The sequence below is a fragment of the Pseudorasbora parva genome, chromosome 2 (genome assembly GCF_024679245.1).
Source record: "Pseudorasbora parva isolate DD20220531a chromosome 2, ASM2467924v1, whole genome shotgun sequence".
Taxonomy (NCBI): Eukaryota; Metazoa; Chordata; class Actinopteri; order Cypriniformes; family Gobionidae; genus Pseudorasbora; species Pseudorasbora parva.
In genome coordinates, this window is record NC_090173.1 from 17,035,778 (window position 1) to 17,049,064 (window position 13,287).

The 13,287-nt window shown below is 45.3% G+C and overlaps 1 protein-coding gene across 2 annotated transcripts; it reads left to right on the forward strand.

The window, feature by feature from the left end:
• The first annotated feature begins 507 nt into the window (after positions 1–507).
• LOC137092882 (tripartite motif-containing protein 16-like protein) lies at positions 508–12,750 on the forward strand. Of its 2 annotated transcripts, none has more exons than XM_067457410.1 (6): positions 508–1,144; positions 8,049–8,144; positions 8,240–8,473; positions 11,051–11,235; positions 11,608–11,657; positions 11,886–12,750. In XM_067457410.1, exons 1-6 carry the CDS (start codon positions 566–568, stop codon positions 12,410–12,412), a joined length of 1,671 nt encoding a protein of 556 aa, XP_067313511.1. In that variant the 5' UTR covers positions 508–565; the 3' UTR covers positions 12,413–12,750. The 2 variants fall into 2 exon arrangements, with proteins under 2 accessions (XP_067313511.1, XP_067313517.1); XM_067457416.1 differs by having other exon boundaries at positions 11,051–11,210; positions 11,610–11,657; positions 11,886–12,749.
• Positions 12,751–13,287: the final 537 nt, after the last annotated feature.

Sequence of the window (13,287 nt, forward strand, 5' to 3'; positions counted from 1 at the left end):
AAAAACCAAGGGGGACAGAGCCTTTGCAGTAGCAGCCCCCTGCAGACTCTGGAACTGCCTCCCCCTCCACATCCGTGCAGCCCAGTCTCTAAACATTTTTAAGTCTCTTTTGAAGACTCACCTCTTTTCTCTTGCCTTTGATTAGTGTCTTCTTTTTAAGTGCCAGTACATAGTGCCCCTGGCTACCATTCAAATGTTCTTTTACTTTATTTTAACTCCTGCAGTTATTGTCTTGTTGCCCTTTTAATTTCATTTTAATCTACTTATTTATTAATATTTTTATTTTATTTTATTTGCCTTCCTTTGCTTATTGCACTTACCACTTTATTGTAGAGCACTTTGGTGTGGCTCAGCCATCTGTAAATGTGCTATGGAAATAAAATTTGACTGTGACTTTGACTTTGACTCTCTGTGACCAAGAACGAGGAAGCTACTTTACAGACAAGCCTGTTTTACACACGTCACTCAAACACAGAAGCAGGAACTATTTTAACTCCTCAGTTCAGGGAAACAGAAACTGAAGTATTGCTGAGCTGTTGTGTGTTTGTGTCTCTCTGTATTTAAAATGGCAGAAGCCAGAATTTCAGTGGATCAGAATGAGTTCACGTGTCCAGTGTGTCTGGATCTCCTGAAGGATCCAGTGGCAATTCCCTGTGGACACAGTTACTGTAAGATCTGTATTACAGACTGCTGGGATCAGGAGGATGAGAAGAGAGTCTACAGCTGCCCTCAGTGCAGACAGGCCTTCAGTCCAAGACCGGCTTTAGGTAAGAACACCATTCTGGCTCAAATGGTGGAGAAACTGAAGAAGACTACATTTCATGCGGACTGTTACGCTGGAGCTGGAGATGTGGAGTGTGACGTCTGCACTGGAAGAAAATACAAAGCCGTCAAGTCCTGTCTGGTGTGTCAGGAATCTTTCTGTCAAACTCATTTTGACCGTCATGAGGAATTTCACTCTCGTAAACCACACAAAGTGATTGATGCCACTGGACGACTGCAGGACTTGATCTGCCGTAAACATGATAAAGAGCTAGAGATGTTCTGTATCACTGATCAACAGTGCATCTGTGTGTGGTGTAAGGAGAGTGATCATAAAAACCACAACACTGTATCGACTGCAGCTCAGAGGACAGAGAAACAGGTATGTACTGAGAGTGATTGATCACAGAAATCAATGCTGTCTTCATTTACTCACCGTCATGCCAATACAATCCAATTTGACTTCCTTTCTTCTGTATAATAATGTAAAAGATGATATTTTGAAGAACGTCTCATCTGTTTTAGATTACATTGAAAGTCAACGGGGTATAAATGCTCCAAAAAGGAGACAAAACCATAAAAGTCATCTTAACAACTAGTGGTTTTAAGAATAATTACGCTTATTACATTGACATGAGCACTTGTAGTGTACTTCAAATTAAAATTATAATTAAATAAAAACCTACTTACAGACAATAATATTAATGGAATAAACAGCCACTTAAGTGCACTTAAAGTAAGTAAAGTTTCATAACGGTGCTCATGAAAAAAACAAAGTACACTTTGTAATAATGTCAAATTAAAAGTTTTACTTACAAGTTTTATTTTAAAATACATATCAATAATATTTATTATTTCATTTTAACTGAAATTACATCATATTCTTGAATTCTACTTAAGTGAGTCAAAAAGTCACTCTTAAGTTCCCTTTCGTTCAGTCACTCCGACGTAACGTCAGTGACTGACGAATGGAAGAATGGGGGTTTCGCCTAGAAGCCAATCATCTTCGAGATCTTAGATGCCACGGGCATGCGAGATTTGCATTCGTAACTCTGCCTACCCACATGGGTATATAAGGAAGTAGCTGGCATGATCGCATTATGTTTATGCTTCGGAGACAAGAGCATCTCTTCACTCCTGCAATCCTGAATTCTGAAGTCCTCCCCTCAGTCTTCGAGACGAGCGGTTCTCCAGGGTGTTGGTGTTACGGCGCGTTCCAGCGATCTCACATTGCCTGCCTGCTGATCTGTGCAGTGACCTGCAACAGCTGTGTGTGTTTTCCCTGTGCGCTTCGGCACTCTGCAGAGCTTCCTCTCACAAAAAGAGCTTGCGTGTGGCACGTCTTTTTCAAGACGGTTTGCCAGCGCACTTCCGAGCGCGGTCGATATCTGTTGCTGTCTTTGGGACACATTCACTGCTCTACGTGTTTGGGCTTCAGCACGTTCGGACAGTGTTTGTGGATGTGCTGTGTTCCCTCTGCGGGAACATGACCATCGCGATGCTGTGGTCGAGACTCAATGATCTCTGTAAAGAGAGAGAGTCCCCTCTGCCACACCCCGATCTACCATCTCCGAGAGAGGTGGTACTTTGGCTGGTGGCCAGGGTGACCTGAGGGCAGTGCTGTGGTATTAAGAACCCCGACGATCATTCCTCGGGCCACTCCCGCCCTCTCGCACATCGCTTCCAGCGAGTGTTGGACTAAAGCGGCGGGACTGTCTACTGCCACCCCGTTCGTTTCGTTCAAACTCCAGATAGCGGCAAGAGGTCGATTGCCGCATCTCAAGGTGGGCTAAAGTCCTTTGGGGATGGCGATTCGGCTATGCTCCGCCTCCGAGTGTATTAGCACTGTAGAATCTGACCTAGAGATGACAGCCATGTTATCTCGGGCAGCCACGGGCCTCGGGCTCGTGTGGTACTCCGCCCTGTCACGAGTGCTCGCGGTTGGGCGATTGGTTTTTGGAGGTGGCACCCAACAGCTGCGGGCCCCGCCCCCAATGCCATTTCGCTCCCGAGATGCATGAGAAGTGCACGCGGTCCGGGAGATCCCCGTGTCTTCCCGCGACCGTTCGGTGGCCTCCTCCGCCTTCTCTGCCCTCAAGGGGTCGCGGCCGAAGGGTACACTGGGGTCCCTCCCCCTCAGTCAGATGCTCTGTTGCGCACTACGATGTCCACGGAGTGCTTTGACCTGACGCAGTGAGGCTATCCTAAGCGCCCTCCCAAGCCTGTTGGCTCGTCTACTTTGGTGGCGTAGTTCAGCAGTGCTACGGGATAAGCTGCCGCCCCGATGCGTATGCACGAGGACAGAGCTGATCCAGGACTTACGAGCTGCGTGCCGGCACCGATCCTGCCCCACGGGCGGCGTAGGTGACCACGCGCCCCCTGGGTCAGGAGATGTCCACAGCTGTGATCCGGGAAAGACAATTGGCCTTACTTGGTCGATGTGGGTAGGCTGAGTGAGCCCGCCTCCTCAACTCGCCCATATCCCAGGCTGGCCTTATTGGCGGCACAGTCGAGGACTGTGCCCAACAGTTCTTGGCCGTCCCCAGAGGTAGACTGAGGCCATCAAACACTTACTGCCCCGGTGGCCAGCTGCTGCACCTAAGCGCCGCCGGCACAGTTGCCTCAGCCTCCTCGCCGCCAGGGCAACCTCCTGCGACCCCCCTCACTCCCGCGTGGCCACAGCAGCAGCCTTCACCCGGGCCACGCCGCGGAATGTGCCGCAGGAAGCCGCCCCAGTCCGCGCCAGCCCGCAGCCTGCTGAACGCCAGGCTAAGCGGCGCTCCTAACACGGACAGCTCTGGGATAGGCAGTTATTTTCAAGGGACGGTGGCAGGACCACTCCTTCCCCCAGTGGAGGGCCGGGGGAGAATCTTTTGAGAATCGGCTTCGCTACCCCACCGCGGGTACGTCGGTGCCCCGTATGACCCCGTTGATACACTCCCTGGGAGCGTGCCTTCAGCTGCCGGGACTGTCCCGCTGGGTTGCTCGGACCATCAGGCTCGGCTATGCAATTCAGTTCGCGTGAGCTCCTCCCTGCTTCCGGGGTGTCCGATACACCATGGTGGGGCCCAATGCCCCTGTCATGCGTGCGGACATCGCCACCCTACTGGCAAAGGGCACGATCTAGCTCGTCCCTCCAGCCGAGATGAAGTCCGGCTTCTACAGCCCTTACTTCATTGTACCGAAGAAATCCGGTGGGTTACGACCAATCCTGGACCTTTGCGTCCTGAACCGATCCCTTCATAGGCTTCTGTTCAGGATGTTGACTGCGAAACGCCTTTTCGAATGCGTTCGTCCATGCGATTGGTTTGCAGCGATCGACCTGAAGGACGCGTACTTCCATGTGTCCATCCTTCCGCGACACAGGCCATTCCTACGGTTTGCGTTCGAAGGGCGGGCATATCAGTATGCTGTACTCCCATTCGGGCTAGCTCTGTCCCCTCGCGTCTCCACGAAGATTGTCGAAAAAGCCCTTGCGCCACTCAGGCAGCAAGGGGTTCGCGTCCTGAACTATTTCGACGACTGGCTCATACTTGGCCACTCTCGGGAGTGGGTGTGCGGACACAGAGACCTGGTTCTCAACCACTTAGCTCGTCTGGGCCTTCGGGTCAACTGGGAGAAGAGCAAACTCCGCCCCACGCAGAGGATCTCTTTTCTCGGTATGGAGATCGACTCGGTCGCCATGTGCGCGCAGCTTACCGCCGAGCGTGCGCAGTCACTGCTGACTTGCCTCCATCAGATAGAGAGCAAGAGCGTGGTTCCACTGAATTGTTTCAGAGGCTCCTGGGGCATATGGCATCTGCAGCCGCGGTGACGCCGCTCGGAGTGCTTCATATGAGACCGCTTCAGCACTGGCTTCGCGATCGATTCCCGAGATGGGCATGGCAGTCTGGCACGCTCCAGTGACTCGGGCCTGTAGACAGATACTCACCCAGTGGTTGAACCTTAGTTTTCTATGGGCAGGTGTGCCCTTAGAACGAGTTTCCAGGCATGTAGTTGTGTCAACAGATGCTTCCACTACAGGTTGGGGTGCCATGTGCAATGGACATGCTGCCGTGGGCTCCTTGACAGAGAGCCAGCGCTGCCTGCATGTCAATTGCCTCGAGTTGCTGGCAGTACGGTTCGCCCTGCACCGCTTCCTAGCGTTACTGAAGGGTCAACACGTGCTAGTCAGGTAAGACAACAGGGCCGCTGTAGCGTACATCAACCACCAGGGTGGTCTACGCTCCTGCGGCATGTCCCAACTCGCCCGCCATCTCGTGTTATGGAGTCAGAAGCGCCTGAGGTCCCTTTGTGCTGTCCATATCCCGGGGATCCTGAACTGTGCAGCCGACGAGCTCTCACAGATTCAGCCAATCCCTGGGGAGTGGAGACTCCATCCCCAGTCGCTTCAGCTGATCTGGGATTAGTTCGGTGACGCACAGGTAGATCTGTTTGCCTCCCACAACTCGACCCACTGCAGCCTGTACTATTCCCTGACTGAGGGCACGCTCAGCACGGATGCACTGGCGCACAGCTGGCCGCAGGGCCTACGCAAGTATGCATTCCCCCCAGTGAGCCTTCTTGCACAAGTTCTGTGCAAGGTCAGGGAGGACAAGGAGCAGGTCATGTTGGTCGCCCCGTATTGGCACGGCCGGACCTGGTTCCCAGAACTGGTACTCCTTTTGACAGCCCCTCCCTGGCCGATTTCTCCGAGACAGGATCTCCTCTCTCAGAGATGGGGCACCCTGTGGCACCCGCGTCCCGATCTTTAGAACCTCCACGTGTGGCTCCTGGACGGAACGCGGCAGGTTTGAGTACCCTACCACCTCCGGTGGTGGCTACCATCACTTCCACTAGGGCCGAGTCCACGAGACAGGCCTATGCGTTGAAGTGGAACCTCTTCGTCAGCTGGTGTTCTTCTCGCCAAGAAGCCCCCTGGAAATGCCCGATCGGGTCAGTGCTCTCATTTCTCCAAGAAGGGTTGAATCGAAGGCTGTCTCCTTCCACCCTGAAGGTTTATGTGGCCGCTATCGCTTCCTACCATGACCTTTTGGACGGTAAACCGGTAAGTAAGCACGATCTGGTCATCAGGTTCCTGAGGGGTGCGAGGAGACTACATCCTCCTTGTGCTCCTCTTGTACCCTCTTGGGACCTCTCAGTAGTTTTAAGTGCACTGCAGAGGGCCCCATTTGAGCCTTTGCGGTCAGTAGATGTTAAGTTCTTGTCTATGAAGACAGCGCTCCTGACCGCACTGGCCTCCATCAAGAGGGTAGGGGACCGGCAGGTGTTTTCGGTTGACAAAGCGTGCCTGGAATTCGGGCCGGGTTACTCTCACGTGATCCTGAGACCCTGGCCTGGAGATGTGCCCAAGGTTCCCACCACTCCGTTCAGAGACCAGGTGGTGAACCTGCGAGCGCTGCCTTTGGAGGAGGCAGACCCAGCCTTGGCACTGCTCTGTTCAGTACGCGCTCCGCGCTTACGTAGACAGGACGCAGTGTTTCAGGACCTCAGACCAGTACTTTGTCTGTTATGGTGGGAAGCTGAAAGGGAAGACTCTCTCAAAGCAAAGGTTGTCTCACTGGATAGTGGACACCATTGTTTTGGCATACCAGCAGCAGGGGCACCCATGCCCCCTTGGGGTTAGAGCACACGCCACTCGGAGTGTGGCCTCCTCTTGGGCTTTAGCGCATGGCGCTCCACTAACAGACATCTGCAGAGCTGCAGGCTGGGCGACCACATTCGCCAGATTTTACAATCTCCCAGTGGAGCCTGTATCCGACTATGTACTCGCCTCTACAAGTGGCCGGTAATGGATTGGCTCAGGTGTATTCGCTTGCTCGTCATTCCACTCCACGGACTGGATATGTGCAATATTCTTCTCAGGTGAGCTTCTCCAAAAGCCCTGAGCTCCTCCAGCACTGACGACGCCGACGCCAGTAAGTCTGCCCTACTCAGCCCAGACACTCATGTTCGGCCAGGTGCCCCATGTGCATGGTTCCACTCCGGCGACCCCCACTTGTCTATTTCCACCGTAAGCCTCCCTGAGCGGGGGTCTTCCCTTGGCAAGCCTGCCACCTCCTGGGATTAAAAATCCACCTGCAGCTGGTACCCCAGTGATCTTCTGAATGCAGCCCTTAGCGGGTCATATGTGTATTCTTAAGTCCTCCCTACAGGTTGGCACTATGGCGCATATCTCCTCCTGGAATATGCCTCCCAGTGTACCTTGGTATTCCTGTGTTAAGTGGAGGCCTTCGATCATACTATCTTGCATCGGGGCACTCACGCTTGCACAGGGCACTGGAAGACAGCCGAGTGGCGTGATTACATTGGGACGCCCATTCGTCAGTCACTGACGTTACGTCGGAGTGACTGAACAAAGGGAACATCTCGGTTACGTATGTAACCCTCGTTCCCTGAGGAGGGAACAGAGATGTAACGTCCCGCTGCCACATCCGCTGTACCGCTGGAACGGCCGAGAGTTCAGTCTTGGCTCCTCAGCAGATAAACATAATGCGATCATACCAGCTACTTCCTTATATACCCATGTGGGTAGGCGGAGTTACGCATGCAAATCTCGCATGCCCATGGCATTGGCACTGCCATTGGGCATTTTCTAAGATCTCGAAGATGATTGGCTTCTAGGCGAAACCCTCATTCGTCCATTCGTTCAATCACTGACGTTACGTCTCCGTTCCCTCCTCAGGGAACGAGGGTTACATACGTAACCGAGACGTTCAGCTGAACGCTTTAAATGTGCATTTTTATTTAATAGCAATTAAAATATGTTACATTCAATTCACACATGACAATTATATACTTTTAAAGTATATTACGTCCATAACAAATACACTTTTTAAAAGAGCCACATTTTGATTCAGAAATCAAATCAAATCATTGATCAAATTTGATGACATCAAAATTCACTGATACTTAGGTCATGACATCATGATGACTGTGACATGCAAGAACCAATGAGGTTTGATGTTATTGATGTGTCACCATATTTTATTTGGCCGAGACATTCTTCAAAATATGTTATGTTGTTTTCCACAATAATAGACAGAAAGTCACACAGGGTTGGAATGATTTGAGGGCGAGTAAATTATGACTTTAGGGTGAAGTATTCATATAAAACTAGGCACTGATGAAAAACTGCTGACATTTCAGTTTTATATTCATTCATAATCTCATTTCAGGAAACCATGAATCTGTGGTTTGAAACTAAACTTATTAGGGTAGATCTTTAAACTTTTTGTTTGATAGTAGTTCTACATGTCATTTCCTGTTATTGGTTTGTCCTCCAGAAACAGCTGAAGGAGACGCAGATGAAGATCCGTCAGAGAATACAGCAGAGACAGAAAGATCTTCAACCCCTGAGAGAAGCTGTGGAGTCTCATAAGGTGAGTCTGGAGAAGAAGAGAAGTTTGAGACGTCTCAGTTTGTCTCTGTCAGTCCCGCTGAAGCCACTGTGTGATTGTGGTGTGTGTCCTAACAGCGCTCTGCACAGACAGCAGTGAAAGACAATGAGATGATCTTTACTGAGCTCATCCGCTCCATTGAGAGAAGCCGCTCTGAGGTCACACAGCTGATCAGAGATCAGGAAAAGACTGCAGTGAGTCGAGCTGAAGGACGACTGGAGCGACTGGAGCAGGAGATCAATGATCTGAGGAGGAGAGACGCTGAGCTGGAGCAGCTTTCACACACACAACATCACATTCATTTCCTGCAGGTAACAGAGATCTAGAAGAATAGGATCATAGTGGACTTGACCAAGATCTGCTGCTCTCATGATCAGAATGAGCCGCTGACTGAGTTGCTGTCAGGAATTGAGTCAGATTCAGTCAAGTGCTGTGTTATTATCATATAATCATCATTCAGACTCTCATCTGATCATCTTCTGTTTAAAAAGACGACTTCTGTTTATAAGTTTCCACCCAACTAGGTTTTTTTAATAATTTTTATAAAAAAATCTGGTAACGCTTTAGATTCTGGCCTGGAAAGTGAATTTACAGCATAACTTGCTGTAATTATAGTGTAACTATAAAGTTAGTATGTGTATTTATAAGGGAATGATATGTAATATTGGGGGAATAAAGGGGTAACTATCAGGAAAATTAACTAATTATTTATACTGTAAGTATTTTTTAATTAAGGGGTAATTATCTGTGTAGTTAGGGTAAGTATGAATCTGTGGGATGTAAATTAAAGTGGTGTTTGTTCCCCTCTTGTTTAGTTACAGAGGAAGTACAATAAACAACACGTACAAAATCTGATATCCCTCGGAAACATTTATTTGAAAAACAACTTAGTTCAAAAACAATAAACCAATTTAAAATCATAACGTCCAGACAGAAAGAAGCACGTTTTGTCCCTTTTTTGTTTCTCTTGCTTGTCTTCCTCTTCTTCTTTTTCGTTATTTCCACTGATGGATCTTAAAAGGTCTTTTGTCCCATGTCTTTTGATATTTTGTACTATTATTTATTAAAAGAAAAAGTACAGCTGTTACAATGTGTGCACGAGTAAACTTGACGTTCTTATGCACAATTTTCATGTGAAACACATACGAGAACTGGGGTCACAGTCTTCTAGTCTTGTTTGTTTTTCACTTCTATCATCATATATTGTTATTATTTGTATACTGTTGTGAGCATTAAAAAAAAAACGACAGCATTCGACGTCCGCATGTCCGAGTTTATCAGTGCGCTTATGTCCCGCTTCAAGTTACATTAAGCGTGAACTCAACCCATGCAGATGACTGCTGGTCAGAAGCGATAGTCTACTGTTTAAAAAATGTAAAATATATTATATTAATGATTACACAATCATTTCACTTCAGAATACACTGACTCATCCATTGGGGTCGTATGGATTACTGTAGTTATATTGCTTTATGTGCTGTGGAATTTTTTAGGAACCCAAATGAGTTTTCATTAGCAGAGATTATTTATTATTCTGTATTCATATGAAGAAATAAAGTTGCATCTCGGATGACATGAGGGTAAAAGACGAGTAAACGGTGAGGACATTTCTGTGTGCACTGTATTTTCAGAGTAACAGTTACAGAATACAGAATACTAGAGACATACGACTTCTTCTTAAGATTCATCTGTGGCAAGGACAAAAAAGAAGAGGAAGAAGAGGAGGATGAAGCCAAGCAAGATATAAACATAAATGTTTTTAAAAAATAGTTTTTTTTTAAATAAAGGGTTCCGAGGGATATCAGATTGTATATGTTATTTTATTGTACTTACCCTGTAACTACATGAAATAAGAGGGGAACAAACACCACTTTAATTTACAGCCCGTATATTCGTACTTACCCTGTAACTACACGGACAATTACCCCTTAATTAAAAAATACTTACAGTATAAATATTTTTTTAATTTTCCTGATAGTTACCCCTTTATTCCCCCAATATTACATATTGTTCCCTTATACATACACAGTTACTTTATAGTTACACCATAATTACTGAAAGTTATGCTGCAAATTTGCTTTACTTTAATCTAAAGCCGTAATCTGAAGCGTTACCAAAAATCTTTTATTTCTACTTCAATATTTTTCAGTAATGTCTCAGAAATGTCATGGTGCAGGTGACCTTTAAACCTTATAAAATTGGTTTGTATCTCCATAAACACTTTTGATACACTTTGTAATAATGTAAAATTAAAAGTTGTAATTTGTATATTTTAAATCATTATGTTTTAATAATCTTTTATCCTGTAAAGTGCACTTATTTTGATGTGTTGACTAACATACTGAATACACATGTTAAGTACTTCATTATAGCAACTTATATTTTACTAATAATAATATTAATAAACACATCACAAACATTTCAGTAGAAATGACATTGAAGCATATTTTAGTTTACCATAAATGCTTGTCAGCATTAATCATTGTTAGGGGTTAACATCATATTTGATAATATATTTATAAATAATTATAAAATTGAATTTAAAGATACTTAAACCCTAAGTGGGTCAAATACACTCTAAATAGCTAATTGCATAAAATTATGCTAAAGAGCACTGTTTTTCAGTGAAAGTGTCAAATACTAGTTATAGCATTGGGAAAACCAAGACAACTTCCAGCAAATTTAGATTTGCTCCTGAGAATGGTCTGGTTTTAACCAGGCTAATTAAAATCTGAATATGAGAAGAATGAAGCTGATTGTGTGAAAGCGCTAGACTGAGGCGAGTCACTGAAGATAAGTCAAGTCAACAAGATCTGATCTGATATAGAGCAGGTTATTGGCTGAACTGAAGTGCGGAGCTGATGAGTTTTGATTTCTGTTTTCTGTAGAGTTCCCAGTCTCTTTCAGCTCCTCCTGAATCTACAGACGAACCCGACGATCCCTTCAGTTCTCTCTCCTCTTTTGATGAAATTACAAAATCTGTCCATCAGCTGAGAGACAGTCTGGAGGATTTCTGCAAAGAGGAGATCAAGAAGATCTCAGACAGAGGTGAAGTCCTGCGCCTCCTTTATAAAGATGAGTGTAGAAAGATCCTAAATGTGAAAACACAACAGTTTCAGAAACGTTCATGATATTTATAAAACATCCATTTGCACAAACATTTTTCTTAAATGCATCCCACTTTATAAATCACAGTTCACCTTAAATTCAAATGCAATGTGAGCAAGAGCATCAAATCCACCTGAACGACCACAAATAGATCAGTAGTACAACACTCATATATATATATTTATTATAAATGAGGCTTCTAGAGATTCATCTGCTCTCAGAAATGAGTCCTTCATCATCTAATATCATAGAGCATCACTTTAGAAATATCTCAGAAATGAATGTATTTTATCTTGTCATCTCTCTTCACACTGTTCATGTCTGTTTATATTTCCACAGTCACGTTCACCAACATCAATCCCAAGACCAGGAACGACTTCCTACAATGTAAGTCACTGAGAAAACAAGCAGAGAATCTCACTGAATGTGTTCATGTTCTTCCTGGAGAAGGTGAAAGAAATCATGATAAGAGTTTCATAACTGATCATGTAAATGATGGTTTGCACAGGATATCTGATCAGCTGTACTGAGACACTGTTGATACATTAAACACAGATTCATTAATGATCAGACAGATTCATAATTCCTGATTCTGGTGTGTTTTCTCTTCATCAGATTCACGTCCGCTGACTCTGGATCTGAACACAGTGAATAAATACCTCTGTCTGTCTGAGAGGAACAGAGAGATTACTTACACTAGCACATATCAGCCGTATCCTGATCATCCAGACAGATTTGATTATTATAATCAGGTGTTGTGTAGAGAGAGTGTGTGTGGACGCTGTTACTGGGAGACTGTGTGGAGTGGGAATAGTGTGTATATATCAGTGTCATACAAGAGCATCAGCAGGAAGGGACGGGGTCTTGAGTGTGTGTTTGGACATAATGATCAGTCCTGGAGTTTGCTCTGCTCTTCCTCCAGTTACTCATTCCTACACAATAACACACACACTGTTCTCCCTGTAAAGCCCATCAGTGATAGAATTGGAGTGTATGTGGATCCCAGTGCAGGAACGCTGTCCTTCTACAGCGTCTCTGGAGACACAATGAGCCTCATCCACACAGTCCAGACCACATTCACTCAGACACTCTATCCGGGGTTTAATGTTTATTCCTCAGGATCGTCAGTGAAACTGTGTTGATGTTTCAGAGCAGATTGATTTTACCCATAATACTTTGAGCTGCATCATAAACCAGTAACAGTGAGAATTTAATACATCTCTTATTTTTTCTTCAATACAATAGTGATGAACTTCTGCCCTGAAATCATAGAATGAGAGTATTAAATCCTCATAGAGACATTAAGAACAAAATGTCCCCACAAAGATGACACTATCTAAAATTCTTGTAATGTAATCCGATATGTCATGTAAAAATGCGGAACGTTTTCTATGATTGCTAGTTTTAGGGTAAGGGGAGAGAATATAAAATTCATTATGGAAAGTCCTCATAAAACATGAAAAACCAACGTGTGTGTGTGTGTGTGTGTGTGTGTGTGTGTGTGTGTGTGTGTGTGTGTGTGTGTGTGTGTGTGTGTGTGTGTGTGTGTGTGTGTGTGTGTGTTCATTCTCAAGCTGTATTTATGTTGATTGAAATCTCAATCATTTAGTTTTTAATTTTAATGACATAAATAATTTGTATTATTACTATTAAAAGCACCTTTGTTTAAATAAAATTAACAAACGACAAAATGAGCAGATTGAGGATAGTGTGGCTTTGAGTAATGTGTGGGGAAAAATGACAGTAGTAATGCGAAATACGTGAAATACGTGAAAAGATCACAGTTCAAAACATGAGGAAAATTGTGATTCAGAAGATGATGATGAAGATGCACTTTCTGAGATTTTAGATATTTGGTCACAATGGATAGAACACATGAAATCGAAATGAATGACTTTCTTGACTTAACTTTTGATAAAGTTGGTGGAAAACAGTTCTTTCCAGATATGAAGAAATGTATAGTATCAGTGCTGTTGTTGAAACAGTGAGCTCTGAAGTTCTGGATAAAAGATTCCAG